Source organism: Orbicella faveolata, unplaced genomic scaffold (genome assembly GCF_042242905.1).
Source record: "Orbicella faveolata isolate gen_17 unplaced genomic scaffold, um_ofav_v1 contig_12, whole genome shotgun sequence".
NCBI lineage: Eukaryota > Metazoa > Cnidaria > Anthozoa > Scleractinia > Merulinidae > Orbicella > Orbicella faveolata.
Genome location: NW_028301539.1, coordinates 20,456,755 through 20,483,209, shown reverse-complemented (window position 1 = coordinate 20,483,209; position 26,455 = coordinate 20,456,755). Strand labels below are relative to the sequence as shown.

General features: G+C 42.1%; 2 protein-coding genes across 2 annotated transcripts; one reads left to right on the top strand and one right to left on the bottom strand.

Annotated features, from left to right (window-relative positions):
* The first annotated feature begins 317 nt into the window (after positions 1-317).
* LOC110056055 (brefeldin A-inhibited guanine nucleotide-exchange protein 3-like) lies at positions 318-24,793 on the top strand. Its single transcript, XM_089282757.1, has 22 exons — positions 318-844; positions 928-982; positions 1,095-1,176; positions 5,241-5,372; positions 6,099-6,167; positions 6,655-6,777; positions 7,855-7,891; positions 8,055-8,151; positions 9,826-9,939; positions 10,449-10,755; positions 11,200-11,321; positions 12,393-12,790; positions 13,436-14,862; positions 15,546-15,879; positions 16,340-16,673; positions 16,981-17,563; positions 19,130-19,309; positions 19,739-20,627; positions 21,031-21,139; positions 21,408-21,639; positions 22,244-22,389; positions 22,578-24,793. The coding sequence occupies exons 1-22, from the start codon at positions 760-762 to the stop codon at positions 23,668-23,670; spliced, it is 6,948 nt and encodes a 2,315-aa protein (XP_089138883.1). The 5' UTR covers positions 318-759; the 3' UTR covers positions 23,671-24,793.
* On the bottom strand, positions 18,162-18,960 carry LOC149117078 (uncharacterized). The gene is made up of 2 exons (XM_089283572.1): positions 18,426-18,960; positions 18,162-18,320 (listed from the first exon to the last, which is right to left on the bottom strand). The coding sequence occupies exons 1-2, from the start codon at positions 18,765-18,767 to the stop codon at positions 18,162-18,164; spliced, it is 501 nt and encodes a 166-aa protein (XP_089139698.1). The 5' UTR covers positions 18,768-18,960.
* Positions 24,794-26,455: the final 1,662 nt, after the last annotated feature.

Below are 26,455 nucleotides of genomic sequence, written 5' to 3'. Positions count from 1 at the left end.
CTGCTTGTAACGACGTGGGGGATTCCCTTGCTGGACTGTGTGGGAGGGAACACACGGAGAGAACACGGGAGCGAAATATTGTACCGCCCTGCTCCGCACCTCTCCAGTCATATCTGTCAGAAATCACTCCCTACCGTCTTAAGAACAAAACGGGAAAAGATGTTAACTTCAAACTACACGCGTGAATCAAACGCGCACCAAGGCGTCACGCTTTTAAGGAATTTGATTTCTGGAGAAATTTGTACTGGCGAGTGAAAAAAATTCAAAGTTGCGTTTGTTTAATCAGCTGGCTTCTATGTTGTACGCTGTTCTACGCTGTAGAACAGTAAGAGAGTAAGCGTATGAATTATTCGATTCAGGGAGAGGGCTCGATTGAAACAGCGCAGTTTAGAGAAGATATTTTGGCTTCGACCGTCTCAAGTTTAGGAGCTAAAGTCTGCAGTCATGCCAATGTACGCTCGGTTTCAGGTATGCGCGCGCTTTCCTTATAAGGAGATGATTGATAGGATAGCGTACAGGTGCCAAGAAGGAAGCCATTCATCTGCACACAACACTGCGCACGCGATCGGCGCATCGCTGATAACCTTCTCTACTCTATTGTTTGAATTGTTTTCGTTGAACGCGCTAACGACCTGCTGAAGCAAAATATTGTGACTTGAAAAAGCTTTCGAGAAGATGATCTCGCAATAGAGACGGGAATAATCGTCGAATTTCTGGAATTATTTCTTGTGCGCGGCTTGTCTGATGGGTTAGAGAGCCATGGAGGAAGTGTTATCTAACTTAGCTCACGATGCCACGTCAAGTAAAGCAAAGAACCTACGAGACGCGTGTATTTCAGCGACGGGTAAGCTAGTTGCAATGTGAAGAAAAAAACCGCGAGAAATTTGCCAGGAGAATACGCTGATTAATGTGGTTTTGGTTTTTCAGACGGACTCTTCATCAGTCGAAATGGAACGCGAAAAGTCCAGCCCCACGAGCTGAGGTAAGCACTAGTCAAACCCCTCTGCCGCTAATATCGGCTTCTACAGGTAGGAAAGTGGACACCACTGTTGGATCAAATGGTCTGTAAATATAATTGGCTGTTCTTTTCGCAGGGAAAAGTGCTTCCTACCGCTGAAACTGGCCTTGGAGTCTCGATCAAGCAAGCTGTCGCTTCATGCTGTAAACGGCCTTCAGGTTAGTGGACGAATAACAGTTTTTCGCGGGGAATATTCTGTAGTATCTACGTCTTGCACGGTCAATGGACGGATGGATTTGATTAATTAATGAGTGGATTTTATGAAAGGAGTTGAAAATCAAACCAATTCTACGGATGATAAAATTGAAAGTTTCCTAAACTCAAGGCCCCGTGTAACACAAAATAGTACATCACATTACGATAACAACGAGGTGTTGTCTCCGTAAAATGGAAAGGTGAAAATGGATACTTTACGAATTAAAATTGAAAGTTAATTTGAATGCCCGCTGGCTGGTCGCTTAAGTAACATTTTTACCGCAAGGAATAAATTGCCATAACGAAATAGCCGTAACTGCGATACGAAACTGGGATACAGAAATATGCAATTTTTGAGACAGGATTTTGCAAACTTCGAATCCGTCAATATATCAGGTATCCTTGCTAATCACAGATTTTTAGTTATTTAATCAGCTGATCTCTTAAAATTTGATTTTTTTAAAGTAAAAGACATTTCGTTGACTGTCGTTCTGTAATTGAACATTATTTCAACTCAGATATGAAGACAACTAAAATTAATTTTTTCAAGCAATTGTTTTTCTTGCAAATAGGCAAGAAAAGAATTGATTTCTTTATTTCACGCTCGCCCTTAAAAACACTCCACACCAATCAAACTTTAGTTTTTACGAAGTAGACAAATTAGCCAAGTCATCTGCATAGCGAAAGAAACATTTTTGCCGCAATTACTCCGTAAAAAGTTATTATAGAATTGTTTTTGTTAGCTGCAGTTAGTTTTAGTCTCCGTTTAGGACATGTTTACGTAGAGCTTCTAAACAGAAGAAAATGATTTTCAAAGTTGTAAACCACTTGTCTTGTCAAAAAAAGACATAAAAAGGCTTTCTTTAAAGTATCAATTAACATTTTGCACCAACGTTCTGAAGATATTTCCTTTAATTAAAGCAGAACGGGGAATGTTTACAAATGGTTTTCTAAAAATCATTAGCGACGAACAACTATCTCTTTCTCTGCGTAAATTTATGAAAAATATATACTCTCCAGTGGCTTTGACTCGAAAATAAATAATTTATGACATCCTCGTGGAATAGCTCAGCAGTCAGCTTTGTTAACAAACGTTTAGAGGCACTAACAGTTCACGTCGTTTAACATTGTCGGGAAACTGAAGGACATTTTGACAAGAACGCATTAGGTTTTAATGATGAAATTCACTTTTAACATAATTCTTGAGCTGTCTGTGGCAAAGGTTTCATTCCGCAGCAAGCCGGCTTTCACTCCCGGCTTTCACTGTTTTACGTGCGGTTTTAACAAAGTCAAAAGCGAACAAAATTTAGTCCCACTTGAAGTCATTGAGGTACTTTCGTTGCTTGTGCAGTACCAGAACGAACAAGGATCGTTCAAGCTTTCCTGCCGTTTGCAACCTGCTCTGTGACTGTTTGTTGACGACTTGCAAGAAATTCAGTCGCTCCTTTTGTTCGCCGAAATAAGCCGCGCTCTGCCGCGAAATCCTCTGCCCCGTGTACAAAATTGCTCGGTTGAAATTTCGTTCCTCTTAAAAAACTGTCTGAGCCAATACTCAAACAATTTTTGCAAATGGAAAAACTTAACATAATGCGTAGTCGTAAGATACGTTTCGTCAACAGGGAGAGATTTAAATAATACGGCTTTCAGTTTAACACCAGTCGTTTCAAGTGAGAATACCTGTAGTTTTTACTCGCTCTAAGAATCAGACATTTTATTAAAAACTGATCTGAAGAGATATTTTCGAATTTTACGATATAAAACATAATTAAAGGTGAAAATAGCGATGAATTAATGTTCTCAGCGAATTGGGCAGAACGAGCGCCCAGATTGCGTAACTTTGGTATTATCTGCTGTTGAACCCGATATATCCAAATTTGCTTAATCAACCGTGGTTTACACTGTACCATATGATCACTGCAACCGCTGAGAAAATGTTCAGGGATCTCTGCATTCATATAGAAACAACTTTTTAGCGATCGTTGCGACAACGATTATTGAGATAGACCTAAACTGGGGACATGATCTTTTGCCACTGACACAGATATACTCGGAAATTAAAGGAATTCAGAGTTCTCTAGCTACGAGCGAGTTGGACCTACGACCTTCTGGTTACTAGTCAGATGCTCTACTACTAAGCTACAGGAGACTCCTGGGAGCTAAGGTTTACAGGTCTATCTCAAGGCTGGTTCCCATGCCGCTGCGGTCACCACAGCTGGTTCAGCTTTAACTGAACGATCGTTACGACTACCTATTTATGACATATGATACCTACCATCGTTGAGATGTCTACCACAGTGATGGTCAGGACATATCATCGCAACGATCACTGAGCCTTGCTTGCGGTAAACGTGGCAATATTGGTGATCACATGGAAACCAGCCTTAATATTACTGAAACGTTATCGATGCGTTAGAAAATCCGCGTAGCGCTTGACTCTAAATTTATCTTTAAATTCGTGACGTAAGTATAAAACAGCCTAAACGAATGCTCAAGCCTTCAGGCCAATCAAGTCACTAAAATCCCCTACAACAGCTGGCACAAATTCGCCCAGCTAAGCTTATCTTGAATATATACAACTGATTTATGCTACCGATGGCCATCCCTGACTGCAATTTTAGCATTTTATCTTGTTTATTCCGATTTCGTCGTCTTTTGAAATCGTGCTTAAGTTATGGAGGAAAACAAAAACTTATTAATTCTTAAAAGAATGTCTAACTTTATGCCTGATCTGATCTAACAACACTGATAAGATTAGAAACAGCCTAGGAAGGGAAAATATTGGACGGAAATGTTTGATTTAAAGTTTTGTTCACTTTCGAGTCGTCAGTTTGTATGGTGGCAGAGAGGCAACGTGTCTGTTAAACGTTATGTGAGTTCATGAATCAGTTGACGTGTTTTTGACGTTTATCAGGATTGTAAATTGATTTCCAGTTGCTCGGGTGGAACCTTTCCTAAGTAATGTACAAATGTATACTAATTGAGACATAAATAATTTACAATTCACCTTGGACAAAACACTTATGGTTACTCAGCTGCGGCGAATTTCCGGAGCACGCCGATAAAAGTGGCAATTAAAATGTGACCAAGGATGACAAAAAACGTTTTAGCCGAATCGTACGAGAATCGTACGATTTCTTGATCAGCGAGGTTGCCTAGGTAACATGATAATGCGGAGGACAGGTTTCTAAAAGAAACTTTTGTTCCAAGATGTCAGACAGGTCAAACACTAAGTATATCACCGTGGTAACATCAGAAATCATTCAACTGCCCTTCTTGACTGAAATATTGTTTCAGCCACTTTCGGGCATTATTAGCTCCGCAAATCCCGATATTTTGGGTACTGTAAGAATAGCGGGAGAGGACGGAAGGAAAGGAGCTGGTAACTGAGAAAATCAGTATTACCGTCAACTTGCGCCTTGCATACACCCCGCTAACATGGACACTCGCTATTACGAATTGAAGCTAGATCCCCGGCCAGTCGAAACTACAAAGAAACGTATGGAAATAACTACCGTTATATGAAGGACTCCCGCTATTACAGAATTTGGGGCACATCAGGTGGTCCCAAACTAACATTTTTATTGTTCTTCTCTCGTTACAACGGACAACTTTGACGTATTGAATGACTAAATTATTCTGCAGTTTTGGAAAGTTAAAAACTGTACACTATTTTGACCTATATTATATGATTATAAGTCGAAGCAAAAGGCTATGATTTCTCTTATCGAAGCCAAATAATGTACTACAAATGAAAAGAAACTGGAAATCTTAAAAGAGTGTAGCAGCACGTGACACTATTGCAGACTCTCTCCCCCGATGGTGCCCGCTAAAACGAGTGTTGACTGTATAAGCGAAAGGGTGACACGCTCGTTATAGCTATATGCTATAATGGGTGCCAGATGTTCAAGTGTCTCGCGATGTTCGGCTGGTTCTTCAAGTATTCCTAACAGGGCCAAAAATTACTTAGAGAGGTGGTCACTTATCCCTTGTCGTTGACCTAACTCTGTTTTAAATCTTGTTTTTTCAGAAGTTAATTTCCGATGATCGATTTCGCTCGGAGAATGAAGAAGACGCAGAAAGTCAACTTCCGGTTCAGTTTCTTGCCACAGTAGCGTCCACTCCCTCTCTGGCAGATGAAGTACAGGTCGAAGTTATGAAGGTAACAATCTCAAACGTAGACGGAAATCAGCCTAGTTATAGTAATGAAAGAAGCTGTTCTACACGGTAGAGTCATCTGTCAGTGACTCGGCGTCGAACATGTTTGGTTTTTATCATTGTGGTACATATTAATGTGATACATATTAGAAGGTCGTTCAGGGGGTTCTCTGGCACGGTTCAGGAACGGAAAAAATAGAGGATCACGGATCACGGGTATAAAAATTTCGTTTTCCCGAATCACGAAAATAAGTAATTAAGATACTATTTTTAATAATCGGCTCTTACACTAGAAAGAGTGTTTGAAAAAGGCGAAATCGTGAAAGGCAAAGTCAAGGCTCCATATTGCAAATCGCATACCTAAGTCAATCTCGATAGAAGACTCTAACCATTCGGAAGACTTTCGTCTCAAAATAACGTCGAATAGAGTGGTGAAATCACGAATTTCGGTTAATAATTCAAGTCTTTGCCGGTCACGGAAAACCTTTTGGTCACGGATAACGAAGAATGATTTCCTAAATTCACGTTTCACGAAAAATAAAATCAGCTAATCACGCATCAAGAGAATACCCCTGTACGACCCTCATATTAACTGGCTCTCATTTGGTTTCCGTAATTTCTAAACGATAAATGCAACCTTCACTCACGTATGATGAAGACGGGCTCTAAATATGGCGAGAAGTTTTATTGCGAATTATGGAGAGAACATTTCCTGCCTTTACTTCTTCAGCTGCTGCTTATCATTACGTGTTCTGCGTCTTGTGAAGTTCACGGTGAATATCTCATCAAACTTGCTGAGGTAAGAGTAATAAAACAAAGTATTTTGCAACTCAGACAACAATTTATCGATTCTTTTGGCAAATGTTCGTATCTAGGTTGATCCCAGTTCGCGACGCATTCACCCAATGAGAGGAATTATGGATAGCTTTTGCATATATTGGGCATTATTTCTTTGCACCGGCGTTCGCCGACATATTTAATTATTTAGCATTAATCAACCGAAAATTGAACCTAAAACCAGGCAAACTTCTACCACACATTTTTTAGCACCTGTGCCGTTTACTAACTACTGCAAATATGAGTGGAATCATTGAATATTCAATGGTGAGAACACCTCAAATTTACAGATAATCTATAGCTTTATAACACGGATTTCCCTAAAGCAATCATTTGTCACAGCGAGTCTTATTTTACGACGCCGAATTAAACGCTTTAACCCGTAGGAGACTTAAAAGGTCTAACTTCCCGCACCCAGCCAACACTAATTTCCGCGTGTTTGTTCACAGATATGCATCGAGACGTACACGCGTGCTCATCAGGTCGCTACCAAGACAGCGTGCAGAGCCACCTTAACACAGATGCTTAGTTCAGTGTGTCATCGTCTGCAGGACAGTCTGGCAAGTCCCATGGTAAGATTGACGTCATTGTCTCCGCCGGAGTCTAGGACTTTTGAGATATGACCCGAAACATTCTTATACAGAGTTCCCCGTAGCTGGCTTTGATTGGCTCTTGTTTAAGCGAAATCTTATATTCGAGCCTGACTTACCCCGCGCTCCCACCTCACCCCGTGCCGCGCGTTGTATGAAGTTGTTTGAAGACGACTGGAGACGAATCAGTAATCGAGCAGTAATCAAACAGACACGCTACCCTAATCAGTGTCCTGCGTACCGAAGAATTTAAGTCGAATCTTGCATCTCTGTACCGCGCAGATAGAGAAGTTGGTTAACTTCTGATAGTAGCACATGAAATATATTCAGAGAATAGTCGATTACTAAGAGTAAATGTAGAGTGCATCCCAGTCTCTGGGATTTGAGGGCGCAAGCAGATGGTTCAATAGAGCTAATGCTCAATTCTGCCTTCTATATCATAAATATGTGACTTGACACGTTGCTTCTACACACTCCATAAACTACCCTCGCCCCCAAGCTCCACTACTGAGATAAAGCTAAACTTCATAGGCCAATAAAAGATCAATTTAGCGGGCAACAGGAGTTTTTTTAAAGGTGGAGCACAACATTGAGAGCTCTTAAAGCTTGCGGTAATAGGGACCTTACGCAAAACACGACGGCAACGGCAACGAGAACGTCACCAAACAAAAGGTTTAATGAGGAGAACAATGGCTGTGCACGTGCATTATAATTCTTGGTACATTTCTTTGCCGTCCTCTGCAAAACATAAACGTGAAATGACCAAATTCTGCGTTGTCTGGAGAACGTGAACCACGACGGCTAATTTTTCGTATTTCTATTTGGAACTGAACGCATCCGTAGCACATTCAGCAGGGGCAAGTTTTAATACCGACAAACACACTGAATAGATCTAAATAAATGAGAAATTCCAAAGTAAAATAGAAACACATTTTTTACTAGGCGTCGTCCTCGCCGTCGCCGTCGTATATGCGTGAGGTCCCTAATGTCGCGTGGTTGCAACATTTTTCCGTTATGACTGTACCAATGATAAAGTAGTGTGTACAACTCCTTTTTTAGACATCAAAATCTTCAACGGACTCCAAGATAGTGAAACGTAAGTAAATCTATATGTATTTTTTCATTCTGTACACCGGTGTTCTATTTGTGAGACAATCGCTTTATTTCCCGCCAAAACCAGACCATTTCACCTGCGATGCTTTCAAATACGGTGTTGTGACGTAACGTAATTACCTTCTACTTTCCCTTCATGTATGTAGACACGAATCTGCTCTCTACCGACCATGCCAAGTTGTTGAGTCAAGACGTGGTGCTGTTACTGAAGCATTTCTGCTTCCGACTCACCGCGGGACCAAGGTAAGGAGATACTTAGATCTGTTTACTCGATTTATAGAACAAAAAGGCCAAAACAAACAAACAAAATTATAACTGAATACTAGCGCGAGAAGGTCTTTAACACCTTTTACTCACAAAGACAATTATGTGGTTCTCAGTTTTGTGGTTGTAGATGAAAGCGTGTGACCATTTAACTGAGAAATTCTTTGGAAGTTTTTTCACGTTGAAATGTCTGTATTTCATTCTCCCGTACAGTAAAATTTGGCATTTCGTTTCCAATTTAGAGCTTTCGTATCATTTGCAGTTCAATAGATAACTCAAACTTGAAAAATATCAGAGAAATAAAAGCGGTCGCTTCTCACTGCTTCATTTAAAAAGTTGAAATGAAAAAGTTGAAAGACCAGAGTCCATGTACTAAGGGTGGAGAAAATGAACGTGTCTATAACTGGTAAAATTATTGTTTTTTGTTTTGCGCCTTTTAGGTTAAACATAGCTATTTTTTGGGGTAAAGGATATGTTTTGTACTTCAAAATAAAATTATGGTTCCTCTATGCACCCTACAATGAATCATTGTGATTGTCCCATAGAGAATATTAAAATTTGAACACAACGAATAACAAATTTTCGTACTGATCGAATGTAGTTCCCTCGACGTTTATTAGGAAGGAACATTTGGCAACCGTTTGGCACCTAAAATAAAAACAAATAAAATAATTAGGAAAATGTAGTATTGAATGTTAACATAAGTAACACAACAAATAAAAAAATTAGTCAAAATTTGACTAAATGTTTGCTCAGATAATAACTCATTATGTAGGCTTGCGGATATTGAGGCACTGAAAAGTTTGTCGCCCTGTGTGGTTTTTATTGCGATAGGATGATGTGATTTAGTTGTTACCAGGAATCAAAGGGTAAAGCGCTCATATAATTACTCAGTTTTCTGTCGCTCAGCGTGGGATCACTGTGGAAAGAATAATGCCGGGCACGCAATGCTATAAGAATAAATTGTAACTTCAACTTGAAAATTTTTTTGTAAACATCAGCACGTACCAGAAAACATATGTACGACTTTATGAGAATGTTATCCTCAAAAGTTGATTTTTTCTCTTCTCGTTGTCCTTCAGTTACCTCTAATTTCCATTTAATTGAAAACCGAAAATACGAGAAAAGACTGGGAAAGTTTTCATAACAAAAAACAAAACAAAAACTCCCATCTGCTCTTCGGCTCCGTTCGATTGGTAAAATTCGATCCAGATTCTATGTCGATGTAATCTTATCTTATGCGTTTGTAGTCAGTGACTTTTGGCACGAAGAAAGAAAACAATTAATTCACAACTGTTTATTTCTTCCAGTTATTAACGGTGCAAAAACAGTTTACTTAGAAATCTTCCTGCAGTCGTTAGGAGTGTTCGTAAAATCTTCGGAAAATTCTCGGAGTAAGCTCAGAAGTTTTTGAAATTTCAGGCAAAACATCGTTAAATCTCGGCAATCTTCGGAATTTTTCGAGCGATCTTTGGAAGTCTTCGGGTTACATTATCTAACCATCGTGATTCTTTAAGCGATATTTGTTTGGAAAGATAAAATTTCTTATTCGATTTGAAAACCTGACTTTGTACTTTGATTTTGCTTGGTGAGTTTCCCATGGCATTTCCCTCCATGAACGTGGATAACAATTATTTTTGATTATTGTCGTAGTGTGCCGGTGCAAAGCGGCCAGGCCATCCCATTGTACCTGGAGGCCATCTTAGTGATGCTTAGCAGCCTATCGACAGCCTTGCAACAAGAGAAAGAGTTTATAAACGTCATCTGGTGAGTTCAGGAACATGGCGAACATGGCGGAGTTATTGGTATTTGCTACTATTCAAGAAACAGACGTTTGATTTTGTAACAGTTCCGAAAAACGACAGGAACCTTTGAGGAAGTGAGGATAGTAAACGTTTGAAATGGGTTGAAACTGCGAGACAAAACTCAACAACCGCGAGCAAACGTTCACAACTTATTATCAAATAAATCCCACTAGTAAAAAGCGTTAAACACCTAATCCTTCAGGACAGTATATATAAACATGTTGTCTAGTGGATAGAAATACGAGTAACGAAAATGATTATCCCACCAGATTCCTTCACTTGTTACCACAAGAACTTACGACGATCATTAACTGAAAAGCTATCAGTTTTTCTTTGAAAAAATCTCAGAAAGTACTTCATATATGAATCATCTCACTTCCCCCGTTTCCAAGAACAGAAAACACCAAATCTAAATTTAATAGCTACAGACATTACAGAGCCAGGACGATTGTTTCTCTCTTTCTCTTTCAGGCAACTTCTTTGTCCCGCGCTCATTCAGTTGCTAGGCAGCCCCCTGAATGATCTAAACAAGCGGCCTAAAACCGTTACTCCATTCCCTGAAGAAATCAACCGAGGCGGACGCGGAACAGGGAACTTCGCTAAATCGTCCTCGGTTGTGGGGCCTATACCAAGGACCATTTATAACATAGCCACGGAGCTCCTGCGGCTTGTGGGCCCCTTGGCGGCCATGAGGCCCGTGTTAGAGTCACTGTTCCATCGGATTATTTTGTATCCTCCAGCGCAGCAGAGAGCGGAGGCATTGAAAGCGCTAAAAGAGGTACAGTGGATTGGCTGATCAAGTAGTTTATTCTCACTACTTGCATGTTAGATTTGCTAAGAACAGTACGGAGAAATTTAAAATTGATCGGAAGATAAATTGACTTCACTGAGACAAATCCTGTTATGACGCAGCTTTATTTCAGTCCAGGCGTTCACATTAGTTTTATTCTAAACATGTATTGTCCTTCGGAACGCTTTGAGCGTCTAAAATTTCACGTGAATAGACGGTTCTTTCCAGAAGAAAATGTTCATCTAAGTGGTATCTTTCCTTATTGTTAAAATGTTGTTTAGGTTACATTCATGACCCACAAAACGGTGCTCCTCACGGCTGCCACTCAACACTGATTAGACTACACTCTACACTGAGTAATTTTGTTCCCGAAGTAGCCATTTTTCAAGGTTCACTTCTACGTTGTTAATTGCATTTTTAATTCGTCTCCAGTTTCTCTCCAGTCCGCAGCGACTATTGGATGCCGCAGGTCCGACGATTATTGACAAGGACAATCCTCCATCACCAGACTCCCCGACCGAGCAGAAGAAATCTGAATTGGATTTACTACGACTGTAAGTGTGATACAGAAGAAATATAGTCCGTGTTAACTTATTTTAATAACAGGAATGTCGCTAGGACAAAAAGAATGCGACTCTCCGGTACTTAATCGAGAGTTTCCGCGAAGTCGGCACAGTGTGCCCCGGTTGTAACAAGGGGTGCTTTTCATTCAACCAAAAATTCCGGGAAAGAGACAACTCGTTCGAAAATGTTCTTAGCAAGTTTCCGGAAAATCCGAGAATTGTTGAATTTCCGAAATACAAACCACTCAACCAAAAATTCTGGAAATTGCAGATCCTGGAGAAAATCAAATAAAACGAAAATTCCAGATGAGAAATTTCCAAAATTTGCCAGTACTTCACAAGGTTATCCTCTTTTCCAGAAATTGTGGGAAATGCTGTTCCATTCAAGTCGCCAATGGAAATTTTGGAATGGAAAGCTCCCTAAGATTTGCACAATGAGTCAGTTCCAAAGTAGCCACAATACCTACCGTAATGGTTAAAATTTGAGTAGTTTACAGTTTCGATATTTATGGGCCTCTTGGTATAAATGCAAGCCTAAAGGCCGCCGCACACTAGCCGATTTTTTGTCGGCCGACAAAAAATCTTCACTTGTCGGCTAGTGTGCGGTAAATTCAGACAAGTCTGCGACAAGATCGCAGCTTGTCGGGTGATATCTGACAGTTCTAAATCTCAAAACTTCTTGTCGGGCCTTGTCGGCTAGTGTGCGGTGGAACAAGACAATTTGTTGGGGCTCGCGCGCGCCTCAACCAATTAGGCAATGTCAAGAGAGTCACGTCGGTGGAATAGGCTCCATCTTGATTTTGGATGACTTGGCCCCAAGCCTCAACGCGGTTAGTCGCTTCAAAAAATCGGCTAGTTTGCGGCAAGCTAATGGCCCGACAAATTTTAAACCGATTTGACCCCGACAAAAAATCTGCATTTCTACGACGAAAATTCGGCTAGTGTGCGGCAGCCTTAACTGAAACAAAATAAGTTTTCAAATCACAAGTTTGAATCGACTATCTTTAGGGAATAGTATTGTGATAACAATCCTTGATTAATATCTTATTTTATTTTATTTAGTTTGATGGATGGCATTGTGGAATCTGCCCGTTGCGCCGACAGTACTGTGGCCAGCTGTAGTGTAGCATGCGTGGTAGCGTTGCTTGGATCCTTAGAAGACTTAAGTCAAGGACGAGGCTTGAGCGATGAACACATCGAATTCCTGAGCAAAATGAAAGAAACTGATAACTGGGACACGCTCATAGAACAATACGACAACGCTGCTTCTGCTCGAGAATCGGGAAACTCTGTTAACGGTAGGATGAATGGAAAGGGAAGCAGTTATAGAGGGGGAAACCGGTGGGAATTGAATTCCCAGGGATCCCCCGATGGAGATATTGAGTCTCTGACCGAGCGATTTGAGAAGGATGGAGGAGCCTGGGACAATCTTACAGATGGCGAAATAATGAGAAATGATGGTAAGACATCTAACCAAACATGTGCTTAAAGAATACACTTTTTTAAAGAAGTATATCTAAAGCCACCAAATAGAGTGTATCAATGATTAAGTTGTGGAGCTCATGCACGGTTTTCTTTCTAACAATAATGAACACGCGATAAATTGAAGGAAAAATAACGGCACAGGACTGCCTCAGAACAAAAGTTTCAAAAGTTCTATTTCGGGCATTTACGAAGACAATCTGACATTTACCGAACTTATCCCAAAAATTATCAAAACTGCTGAATTTTTTCTGGGTGTTCTCATACCGAACATTGAATTGAGAGCTTGGGATTTCTCTTGGTTGAAAATTGGCGAGGGTCAAAGCTGCAAGCCAACTATCACAATCGCCGGTAGAGATCGAGAGCAAGAAGCCCTATTTTTTATGTTCGTTGAATGCTTTGCGCCAAGAATCACAAAAAACGCTGCGCTCACCCCGAGGACTCTCTATCGTTCGATAGTGTAACCATTAAGATAGCAAATTTGCAAGTATGTCAGCCAGCTGGATTTCCGCAAGTTGTCCCTTGGCACACCACACGAGGTGTGCAATTGTCAGCTCAGATATCACGTGTAGATCTGTATATAATTATAACACCTTAGCAGTAATTCTCTTTTTCTCGTTCAGTTTCAGAGGACGAACCTGAAATCAGGCCTCTTATACCGAAGAGCGTACACTTCGCCTCAGAAGACGAGATAGCAATGTTTGAAATACACGAAACCGAAAACATCAAAAACTCCCGCCTCAACAATGCACCGCGGTCTGGGACTCCACGCAAGAGCAGCCTTCCGAGAAGAGTTGGCACCAGTCCTCACGGCAATGCGCGGACAACAGTCAAACGATCTTCATCACTTGATGGCAAAACAAGGCAGAAACCGACTGTTCAAAAACGTACCATGAATGGGCATGCGCATCAGCGAGAGCGCGCAGGGTCAGACAGTGGTGCATTGTCGGAAAGAAAAGCGAACTTTTTAGCATCGCTATCGCAAAGCGGCTCTAAGACGCAGAGCAAGTTCGGATTGCGAAGGTCTTATTCTGACAATGATCTTTCGATTAGTAAAGGTTCCTCGCCTAGTCTGCAACGTTTTCCGTTGAAAAAATGTAATTCTTGGGCGTCGCTTATAACTGAAAACCACGAAGCACCTTCGGCTGATAGCGATAAAAAGAGAGGAGGTCAACCAAAACGTAACAGAGGAGGGATTCCCAAGCCTCAAGCGCATTCATCAAATGATTCGTCGTTCAATCCGAAACCCGGATTAAGACGGTGGCCGAATGATGGGAAAATAGTCGAACCTATGAACAGAAAACCTGCGGAACAAGCTTCGCCAACGCACAGGAAATACGTCGAGTCCAAAGCAAATAAAATCGAAGCTAGAGAAAAGGCTCTGAGGGAGGAAAAGGAAAAAGACCGATCGCCAACGAAAGGCCCCCGAGGGACTCTTCGGAGAACTCGTTCGGCTTCGGAATACGATCGTAAACAACAAAACGGCAACGGTGATAAACCAAAAGGAATTCTGCTTAAAAGCCAGAGTTTGGACGAGCCTGATGCTAAGGGAGCAGCGAGCATGCCGAGGAAAAATTCGTCGCAGGGCGTGAAAATAAACGGTGTTTTTGTGAACAAAGGCAAAGAAAACGCTTCAGGCAAATCACCAGACAAAAAGAAAGTAAAGGACGTCAAAAAGAGTGTCGAGGAAAACGAGAAAGAAGGCGCTAGAAACTTTGCACGCTGTTTACTTGGCATTCTTCCATCAGTACTGAGCCTCTCTGATCCAGTGGCCGTTGACGAAGCTCTGCAGCAGTTCGCTTCTGACGTCTGTGAAGCGGTCACATGCATGGCACTCAAGCGCAAAAACGTTCCAAACTTCGGAACACTTCGGGGACGGTCGGATTTGGTCGATGAGAAGTCGGGCGAAGGAGCGATGTCGGACCCGAGCTTCCCTATTCTTAATGCGGATGGTGTGTACGTCACTGTGTACGCTACTATGACGCTGAATTTGAAGTTACTGAAGAGTGGATACTATCAGAAGAAAACAGCCACGCCCGCACTAGCACAGGTAGGAAAGAAAATAAAACGTACCGCGGCTTATCGTGCTATGTATGGGGTATTGACCAAGGTCAAGATGGTCGAATATTGGCAAAGTTCTTTTTTGTCCCGCGTCTTTATGAACCGAGGTGCAGTCGACTTTCATAGCCATCTTGATCGAACAAAATTCGTCAATAAAGGAATTATTACATAGAATCAAGAACACACTAGCCTTTTTTATTTTCTTGCGCAACAAACCGGGTGTTCTCGGGCGAGCAAGAGAGTCCCATCTTGCCCACTCGGGTAGCCAATCACAATGGGTCACTAGGTCCATCTTTCTCGCTCGAAGCTAGCCAAACAGAGAATTAGCAACGCAAACAAATTGCGAATATTATGCCTAAAGAATGCCAACTTTAATTACCCGCGTACTTAAAGTTAGGACTTTAATTTTGAAGGAAAATAGAAAGTTTCACTTTGTGGCCAGCTCTATTTATTGAGATTTTCTCCTTTGGAAAATAGCTGCATTTTTTCCCTTTTGACTAAGAATACAAATATACCCACCTGGAACATCCTTTACTTCGAGGCTAGAGGAGATATGGCCACATTTATCTGAACTGATAGCTAAATAACCAAGAATTAGTTAGTCTGAGAGGGTGAGGAGAGAAGGGAGGGATATATAAAACTAATTTTTCCTGTTTTCCTCTGATTTCCAAGGAGGACTTCATTAGTGCCATTCTTAACAGTGGCGTTCCCATTGGTCTGTCCTCCGTCTGGCTGGGTGAGCTGTACCGCCTTGTCACCACCTACAACATTTTAGGAAAGGCCGGCTACACACTGGACTCACCATTGACCAACCGGGCCCTGATCAACACACTCAACGACAACATGCTTTCCGAGGAAGACGACAGCCCTTTCCTTCACCACAGGAACCCCAGCACGCTGCCGCCAGCTAAGAGAGAGGGGATGAAGTTTGCAAGGAGGGTGCTGCTTACCACGTGGGATTCAGTGTTAGAGATTCTGTCAGCTCCTCTGGAGACTTCCATCTCAGGTGAGCAGACTTGGAAGGAGGCTGGGGGCGGGGGCTGCATATCCCTTCGAACGTTCACTGGGAAGTGTGCCCTGGGCCTCCAAATCCTGACCTCTAATAACATTAAGTATGTCAATTTTCATACCAGTTCTGTCGAACCTGCTGTTGGCCTATCTGAAGCGATAAATCGTGCTTTATAGGATCTAATGTAATTTTCAATTGCCGCTCTTTCTCTCTTTTATAGAGATAACACGCTTGATTAAATATGCTCAAGCGGCTCCCTTAAAACCATACCCAATTTGAGACCGAAATGGTAAAATCTATGACCTATATATTTTCCGACCAAACAGCTAATTACCCATGCCATACCTTTTGGGATGTACATACCTGTATTAGTTACACAGGGTAATATCCCATGACTAATGTAGGCTTTTTTGGTAATCCTTTGATCAGAGTCCGTAATAATTATCTTACAATCCAGGTACTTCGAATAACGTTGCTGCAATGCTGGGCGGAGAATCCAAGAGAGATCACAATCGCGAACGTGACACCATCTGCCTCAGTCTGGATGGTCTGCGACGAGCAGCCCGCTTGTGTTGCACACTGGGAATTCAAACCCGCTGTGAACTGGTTCTAGCCCAGTTAGCAAGTGCTTCTTGTGGGGGAGAGGGTCTGGAAGGAAAGAGAACCAGGTCCCACTCCTCGCCAAGCTTCATCAAGCTTCACGCTGCGCATGTCCTAAGTATGGATGGACTGCTGGCCGTTGGAGTGGAACTCGGAAGTCACGCACCAAAATGCTGGAAACACGTATTCAGGTACAGCCAGTCGTAATAATTAAGAAAAACCAAGTGACTAAGCACTAATTATCCAACGAAACAATTGACAATTACATAAGTAATACTGCCAGTGTTGTTGTTAATTGCGATTAAATTTTAGTTTGAAGAAAAGCGTGGAGGTGCGTCAAAGCCGTTTTCCCAAGCTGACGATTTGCCTTACACTAATAACAATTACACTAAAACATGTAGTTGATAATTTTATAAATTCTCATCACCCTCCAGCTTGAACTATGTTGAGAAATTTTAAGGAGAAACTGGAGATTGATCACATGGTATCTATTTGCAGATGCTGTACGTACATATCGCAGCTGGAACGTGTGCATTTCAGTAGCGGTGTAGGAGACTTGGCGTCACACGTGACACCGCCGAGCTCTTTCCGCATAAACTCCGACATTCCTTCACCAATGTCGGAATCTTCCAGCATCTCTGATTACCTTTCTGGCGAACTCTCTCCGAATGGTACCGGCGTTGTCCGACAAAATTCCGAAAATGGCTCGGACCATGCGCCATCCAACGGCGGACTGTTGACCCCAGCCGATGCCTCCCGCGCAATTTACGCTCTTTCCGCCGCTGTAGATCGTCTTTTCGAGCACGCCGCCAACACGCTTCACCTCGAGGGTCTTCTGTCGTTCCTTGAAGCCCTCGTCTACGCTTCCAAGACGCAGCTGTTTGGTTCCGTAGTTGACAAGAGTTCAAATTCCCCTGGAGGAGGAGTTCCTGCAAGCTCCAATGGTCAGACGCCATCTTTTAGCACAACACTTCATTTGTACCGACTAGCGGATGTGATACTGAGGAGCGCCCGCAATACCAACAGACCGTTATTGCATCTAATGAGAGCATGGGCAGTTATAGCGCCCCATTTTGTAGAGGTTGGTATGAGAGAAAATCAATTTCGTTCGCGTGTTTTCCAAATCAATGATGCAACATTGTTACCACTGGGTACATTGTGGCGGGACTCTTTTATCACTGAACATTGCTTATTTTGGAGGTTTAGTTTAGTAAAATAAGGAATAGAAGGAAATGGATTTGATTTCATGAGCTGAGTCAAACACCAATGGTTTTAGGCAAATTGATTTCGTAACGTTTTCCGTATTGCCATTTGTTCCTTTCAAACTAAGCAAGAAATTTTAAAAATATTCTAATAAAGATAATTGAATCTACCATACAGTGAATGCCAGCCCAGTGGCTGAAATGAGTACATATATCAATTCAATTTTTTACTAGTACTTAGATAGTTTTGAGATGCATTTGTGATTCAAAGGCAATCAAGTTATTTTCACTTGCACATCATGACCCCAACAGGGCAAACAGTTCTTTGAAGTGTGGAAATATACAAAATCCCAGTGGTTTATCTGAACAGGCATTTTCTTTTCTTCCTTTTGCGCAGTTAATTTTTTTACAATAACTATCAATACCAGGTGCATTGAAAGTAATTAGTGTGATCAATCGTGCAAACGAACTTGAAATTTACGGATAGATGCCACCATTACATATCTGAGCATCGGCTGTGTAATGAAAATTTACCTGGATTTGTGCGGCGGACTGCTGAACTTCGGCCTCCAAACGCTCGGCACCATCAGGAATTATATTTTCCTGGCCTCTTTGTGCGACTGCTGCTGTTGATACCTGTCCGTAGACGAAATTACAAATAAATAAGCGCTAGAAGAATAGTTAAATTATTGTGACAGAAAATTCATTTGTAAGCTTTTGTATCATAAGGCGGTCTCGTACCTGATTGTTGCACTTGGACTTGACACATTTACAAGCGTCAGCACAATTGAGGTCGGCTGCTTTGCACGGACACGCTCCTTTTCCTCTCTTCCGTGCACATTGCCCAGAACAAATACAGGTTACTCTTTCGTTTTCTACACCCTGATAAAGAAAGAAACAATTTAGGAGCTGTGACGAAATAATTATAAAGTAAATACAGCGGCCGCGTGAAATGGCCATTTTGAAATATCTCACCTCTGCAGTTACGTCTACATCTTCCTCGTTGTCCTCTTCATTCGAGTCCAATGCTGAGCCATAAAAATTTACAAGTGTGCTTGGGGCATCTTCTGGAAAGCTATCCATGAACCACGGATCCGGCAAACTATTGGAATACTAGTTATCGGCCAACAAAGTGAAAGATACGATCTTACAGTGGCGCGCTTCGAACCGACAAGAAACAGGGGAAACCCGCGATAAGCAAAGAGCCAATCAAAAATCATTTCGTCATTTGAAAACAATAACAAACGGCCGCAATGCCGAATGGGTGAAACTGGGCCTTTAAATGAGGAATCAAAAATATGCTCTTTTACACTGTAGTATGAAACATGTTCTGTTTAAACGCTGTCTGCTAACTCAGTGCAAACGTTTTGAGTCTCATATTGAAACATTGAAACACTTTTATCAATGCATAAAATGTTGTATTGACATCTTTTCAATCTCCATAGGCTGCGTCTCACAAAGACAGGCACATATCCAAACTAGCAATCACGTCCCTTCACGATATCATGACAGAGCTCCTGAGCAACCGCAGCGAGCTCCCTCACTTTTGGTTCCACGAGGCGCTGTTTAAACCGTTTGACGGCATATTGTCTTCACCATCTTGCAGTGAAGACGATCAAGAACAGGTAAATAATGAGAACGACAAACCAGTAGTGTGGCTTTACAATGAAAATAGGATTGGAATCTTACCAGGGAAGCTTTTTCTGAGTCACCTAGTAGAATGAAGTGCTTAGAAGTATAGATGAATGGATACTAGGCCGCTCAGGAGACAGCCTATAACACCCCCCCCCCCCCCTCTCCCCCACCATTCCCCACCACTCCATCCCTCCACGTTTTCCCATGTTTTCCTAACAGTTCATCAGCCCCTGCTTATAATCTCTGTGAAGAGAAGCTATGTAACAGAAAAGTGTCTTGCCAATGAACATAACACAGTTACCCTTCCAGCGCTAGAGGCTGTACTATTCCACCTGGATTTCAAAGTATCCACGAATAGCAACGCAAACGTTTCTGAATTTGTGCCATATTCCTCAATTAAATATTACTTTTTTCGACAGATACTGACAACGCTTTGCCAACTGGTAGAAACCCATTTAAGTAGCATCAAGTCTGGCTGGAGACCTGTATTCTCCGCATTGAGAAACATGCCAGTGGTTTCTCGCAAGCTTACGGACGGGGTAGAACAAGACCGTAGACCTCATCAGATACTTGACATTCTCTCGGCTTTTCTCACGAACAAGAATTCGTCGGTGTTCGCATCTGCCGCCGTGCAGTGCATCCAGACCCTTCTCATGTTCGTACGTGGCTCGGGCGTCAACGACAACTACGAAAGCAGCCGAACTGATTCCGAAAGCAACCCGAACAGTGACGTGGGAACAGTCAATGAGATGTGCCTACCGGCCTTAGAGTACCTGCTGGGCATGTCGAAAAAGTTGGCATCCATCTACATCATGCCTTCGAGTTTGGTCTTTCATGGATCACATGCTGTTCGTTTGGTGGACCATTCTTCAGAATTTCCAGGTACCCCGAGTCCCACTTCAAGTCCCATTAAACAAAGCGAATCAACCAATCGGAAAGCAAAAACCCAAAGCCCAACTATGACGTCAGCAGCTTCGATTGCGTCAATCGATGACACGGGAGTACTGCGCGTATGGTTCCTTTTGCTGGAGGGGCTTACGAAGGTGGTCGCACAGTGTCCTTGCAAATTTCAGCCCCAAACTTTAGAGGTCTTGTTCGATATTTTGCGCTCAATTATCACCGTGCCAGGCCCTAACTTCTCTATCTACGTGGTCACCAATCTCCTGCTGCCGATGCTTGAGTCCTGGGTCGAGCGCGGTAACAGGGATGGGAGCTACTGGGAAAGTACAGCGGGTAACTTTAAGCACGCATGTGGGCTCGTAACTGAACTGGTTGTAGAAGAGCTGGGACAGTTCTTAAGCGTTCAAGGTAAGTTGGCTTTCTTTGTTTATAGACATCGCAATGATAACCAGTAATCAGATTTCATCCAAATACGCAAGGTTTCGCATGAGGACCTAGGACAGATATTGCCACGAAGCCCACTTCTAGTAACTGCTTCGACATAAATAAACAGCCTTTCAGCACAGTATTAACTAATAACAACTCAAAGTAAAGATATGGACATGGCGGAAAGAAACTAAAAGCAGTGTGAACCAAGATTCGATTATTCCTTTTGGTTTAAGGCAGACCATGAAGCATGATCTTTGTTCTGTTAAGCACATTGTAGAAGTTTCACAAACTAATTTTATCTAGGTTATAGCGCTGAGATAACGCAAAACAATGGACGTGATTTCAAGTACGTCTAATGTTTCATACTGCTTCAACACTTCAGGCGCGGCAGAGTGTGTTCCTGGAATGATCAAGCAAACCTTGGATCTGCTGTTAGAATGTGTCTCTCAACCTGTAGAAGGAATAGCCAGACTTGGATGTTCTTGTCTAAGGTAATTAAAACTACTCATTCAGTGAGCGAGGCACACGAGATAAAGTTTTCTGAGGCACTGGTCAGGTACGGTCGCAATCTTCTCTCAACTCGCTAAGCTATGTAATGACGTAACGTGATAACTGGTGAAACGCTGGCGTGACAGCTATCACGACATCAACAAGTTTTGTACTTGACACGTGACAGTGTCACTGGAGAAAAACTCTTAGTTCTTCAAGCCAAAGTCACACCAAATAACGCCTTTGCACTTTGTTTCTCTCTCTATCCAGGCACCTGTTACTCTCCGGAGGGCCTGTCTTCACAGAGGACCTATGGCTCATTGTCAGTGAGGGCCTCAGGGAGGCAGTACACACTACCCTATCAAACCTTAGGGACATGGTAGCGTGCTTCCAGCCGGGATCATTCAGTGTTTACGGCGACGAGGGCATGACGGTCAGGGTTGTCGCGCGACGTGACGTCATAACGGCCGATATGATACGACTACAGCAAGTGGCGGAGCAGGTTGGTTATCTGAAGTTGAAAATATTTCTGATTATTCGAATGAATTCGAGTTCTGTCCTTAGCAAAAGCATGGAACTTCAAAGTAAACCGCAACGAAGAAAATCAGTTATTTTGTGTACGTATGGACAAGAGTATCTAAGTAGTGAATCGAAAACACGCGCCACTACCATTTCGTTATTTTAGAGACCCTCCCTCGACTGTAACCAAACTTGATAGCCAATTGTCCGACCAGTTGGAATTAGTTTCTTGGACATTTAGTTCCTATTAAAACACAAATTTTAATCTATACGTCAACATCAGACAATCCGTATGAAAACGCGCAGTTTTTCGACACATTTTGACCATCTGAAGGTAACGGAAAGGCAAGTCTCTACTAACACTTGAGGACAAAAACGAAATGGGAAGTGACCTGGCTATAATTTTGCGGAGTGAATCTGTAAATTAACTTTTTTTACTTACCAAGATAGAGTTTACTCAAATCGCCTACTTCAGATCTCAGCTAGCGTTAGCCCTTTGTTGCTTCTAGTTCCTCATACCCAAATTCTAGCTACCAAGCCAGTTGTGGTCGAAGCTAGTTTTCGTTCCTCTTTCTCCACCTTTTTAGGTCTTTCTGCTGGACAGCCAAGTTGACAAGTCTTCCACTCACAAACAAGACACTCCTGGGCCCGCGAATGAAGAAGATGATCAGCGGTCCTATGTCTTCGTGTTGTCTTCGGTGGAAAACAAAGAGAAGCCAGAGAATGCCGATAGGTTAGTTAATAAATAACTTCGTTTTGCTAGATACTGGGAGTAAGCATTAAAAGAGAGGAAAGGCTTTTGAGCAATAGGAAATAGAGTATTTTGTCGTTTAGTTTTATGGCCCTATTCTCCCAGAGGAGAGCTAGGGATTAGTAGTCGTTTAGTTTGTAACAGCCTCGTTCTCATTCACTCATTCCCAGGGTTCCTTTGCGCGGTTTATTGGTCAGTCTGCTATCCCATCAGCTCTTGCTACAGACTCTCGGCTCCATTCTCCTCGACAATGCAGACAGTGTCATGGCGCAGAGTTCGAACCCAGGCAGCCCAGCCTCGTCTGTGGAAAACTTTAACAACGAAGGCTCTGAGGCTAATCTCCCAGGTCTCCTTTCGTACCTGTCACCAGCTAACTTGTCAGTGTTGTTTGATTGTCTGATGGAGTCACACACTGTCGCGTACGAGTTCAATGCTAGACCTGGTCTGCGGTCATTGATACAAAAGCTGGCGAAGTTGGACGCGCCTGCGAATCTCCTGCGGCAGTCCACGACTGCGTTCACGTGCTACCTTCACACGCTGTTCCAGATTTGCAGGCACAGTGGCGAACACTTCTCCAGTTCACACATAAAGCGCATTCTGACCGGGGACCGTGTAACCAACACCCAAGAGAAAGAAGACGATGTCGTCAAAGAGGAATCAGTCAACAGCCCCGCGCGCAGCCACAATGACTTGCTCAAAGGCGATCGGAACGTGGACTGGATTGTGCGGCGACTAAATGAAGCTTGTGATCAGTTGAGCAGCGTATACGTTCGTCTTTATAATCAATACAAAAGTGAAGCGCAGGGGAACATGTCGTACGAAGTTGAGCTGGAGAGAAGTTTCTCCTTGTCGTCTACGTCATCTCCGGCTCGCGATGTTTCAAACTGGGGCAACGGGTATCCGGAAGAACCTTTGCATTCTCCTCTCGCAAGATGGAAACTCTCCGCTACGGAGAAATTCCCGCGGGATCCGAAATCGAAACACTATCAACATCTCCTGGAGGAAGATATCCGCATGATAGAGTTTGAAAGACAATTCTTAAAGAGAAAAGAAGACGAACTATTTCAGGTTAACATTTGGACAAATCTAGTTATAACCATGCTTGAACTTCTTTTGAATTTACCCACGCTGCAATTCAAGGCCGTCCTGCCAGCGGTTTTTCCCGCGGTGACATGCCTTATTTCCACTGGTACTGATACCAAAGTGAAGCAATTAGTGTGCGAGGTCGTGCGAAGAGTGGGCTCCATATATGGCATTTTATAACAATTAGCGGGGAAATCATAATTTGAGAATATTTCCTCAGAGGGTAAGAAATTTAGGGGAATTGTGAGTCGGTATGAGAGAGGATCTCGACATGATCTGAAAAATAGTTTTTAAAGATTCATTGAATTAGTGCTAAAGCTATGTTAAATTCTCCAGAATGAACTTGCAGTGGAAGCAATGAGGAGAATTACTCAACTACAAACGAGAATGGCTTGTATTAGCCTTAATTGCAAGCTATTCCCACTTTCACTATGGAAACACGAATAGATATTGTTTTATCACTTTATTTCAACTTTAGAAAACTGATGCAAACTTTTTTACATAAAACTAAGTATATGATGCGAATTTTTGCAGAGCCCTCCTTTTGCTTGAGAGAAAACTCGACGAGAACATTTCGCAGCCGAGTTGACTTTCGCTCATAAAAAACGAAGGCGTGTAGCTCGTTGTAAAAGTAACTTGTATTGTAATGTAGTAATACGGCGCATACTCACGTCACAACTTTCGGAGTGATTCACGAATACTTGCACTAGTCTGTGATTGGGTAAAGAGAATCGGAAAGTCTACGATTTCGGCGATATTTCGACGAGTTTTCCGAATTTCAGTTAAGTCTTAGTGAAATAACAGTAGTTTCTTGGAAGGCGTATACCAACCCAACCCCCTACCCGCCCAATTACGAAAGAGGAAAATCCATTTGGTGTATTAGTTAGTGTTGTTCCGACGGCCATGTTAGAAAGCAGGATCTTTAAAAGTTTAAGAGGACGGAAATAGGACCACTCTCACGGGTTTTATAAACTATTGACCTGATTTAATCGTACTAATATGACGGTATAACAGGGCAAATTTGAGAGACTGTATATCGTTTCATTTCAGTAGCTCGAAGAATGCGATACCGGGATACTCGGGAATACATTTACAATGTAAAAATACCTATTATCATAATTTAAGACATAATTATAAATTTACATTGTGAAGGGAAGGGTTTTTTAGGCAAGCTATTGCACTGTCTAAATTGAATTAAATGTAGAAAGAGAACACTATAAATATGGTTTTGTATTTGACGCATTTAACTGACCAGTTATGTAGTAGAACATCGAGAAATAAAGGTTTAGTAGGTTAAACTCTATATCTGTAAACGAATCTTTTCCTTCCTTCATTATATTGATTTCGTTATTAGTTTATAGCGGAGCTCTGGCGCCTCGAAGGGCCGCCAAGCGGAGCCCCATATTCATACGGGAAAGAAAAGGAGACCCAACAATGAATTTTCTCATGGTTTTCATGGCTAGCGGTATTGCTCGTGGGCGCGTACGCACGACGATGACGGTGGAGTTGCCCAACATGGCGGCCATACTCCAGCTAATAGGTCGACAGAGACATGCATCCTCGGTTTGTAGCGTAGCTCTTTGATATTGAACATCCATGTACTGGTCAATTGACATCTGTCAAAACAAGGTTTCCGCTGACTAGTATCACGTGACCATATCTCAGACTCAAGTTTAGAGCTCATAAAGGTCACGTATTTTTTTAAGTTGACCGCTGACCATGTGCTCGTTTCCGATTAGATTGCGGGCTCATGTCAGGTCAGGTTAACTTGCTAGCCGGGTTGTTCGGAAGTCGGTTAACGCTAACCCAGGATTATAAAAGTTAACCGAAGTATAATTTTTCTTGTATACAAATGTTTTTCACTGCTTTTTGTGTATTTTGAAGATCAGGTTCTTACCGATAGTGCTAGCACTTTTTTTGGCATTATTTGGCTTCGCGAGCATTTTTTTTTACATTTTATCCCAAAAAGCACTGCTAGCATTATTTTTGATTTTCGACTGATTATTTGTATAATTTTGTGTTAAAAAGCACAATCTGGCTATATTTATGGCGTCCAAAGCCTCCCAGATGCATTTTGCCCTCATTTTAGTCAAAGGAGCCGAGGAGGCCAGGGGAATAGGTTTGATGGGTCAGCGGTTGCCTTCTAGAAACCCAGTCCATCACACTCGTTCCAAGATGGCGTCATCCACGTTGTCATCGAGCAACAATGGAAGTCAGCCAGAATGGACTAACGGAAAAAAAAAAACATTGATCGTTACATTTTGTTGTTGAAAAATGTAACTGAAAATCTGAAAAATGTAATATTCTATGTTCAAAAAAATCGGAAAAAAGTGAGCATTTATATGTAACCCACGAGCACTTTTTAAAAAAATTAGCATTATTTTAGCACTTTTTTGGCAAAAAGCAAGCACTGCTTTAAGCATTTAATGCTTTTTTTACGAGCACTATCGGTAAGAGCCTACCTACGTGGACCTTAAGATAATTGAAACTCAAAACAGAAGGCCAAACAACAGAAATGGAAAACTCCACCGTAAAGTTTCAAAACTCAAATTAAAATTCTCGCCTATCTTGGTTTAGCTTAATCGGGCCTTCAACAACCCAGCCCAGGAGCTCTGCTTTTAGGCTCGGCTAAATCTATATATTATGGGTTATTGACCAAGCGTCAGGTCAAGATGGCTGGATATGATTTGGATTATTGTTCTCTCTTGCGTGTTTATGGACCGAGGTGGAGTCGAGGTCCACAAACACGCCAAAAAGAACAAGGTCAATATCAAGCCATCCTGACCGAACAAGCTTGGTCGATAAAGAACCTATTATATAGAAAAAAAGAACACTATTTCTTGCGGGACACAGCGGGTAGTTCCGAGCAGGCGAGATAGCGCCATTTGCTCGCACGGGTAGCCAATCACAGCGCAGGATTCGGTTCATATTGCTAACCATATAATAAGGGCTTTAATTTGTTTCC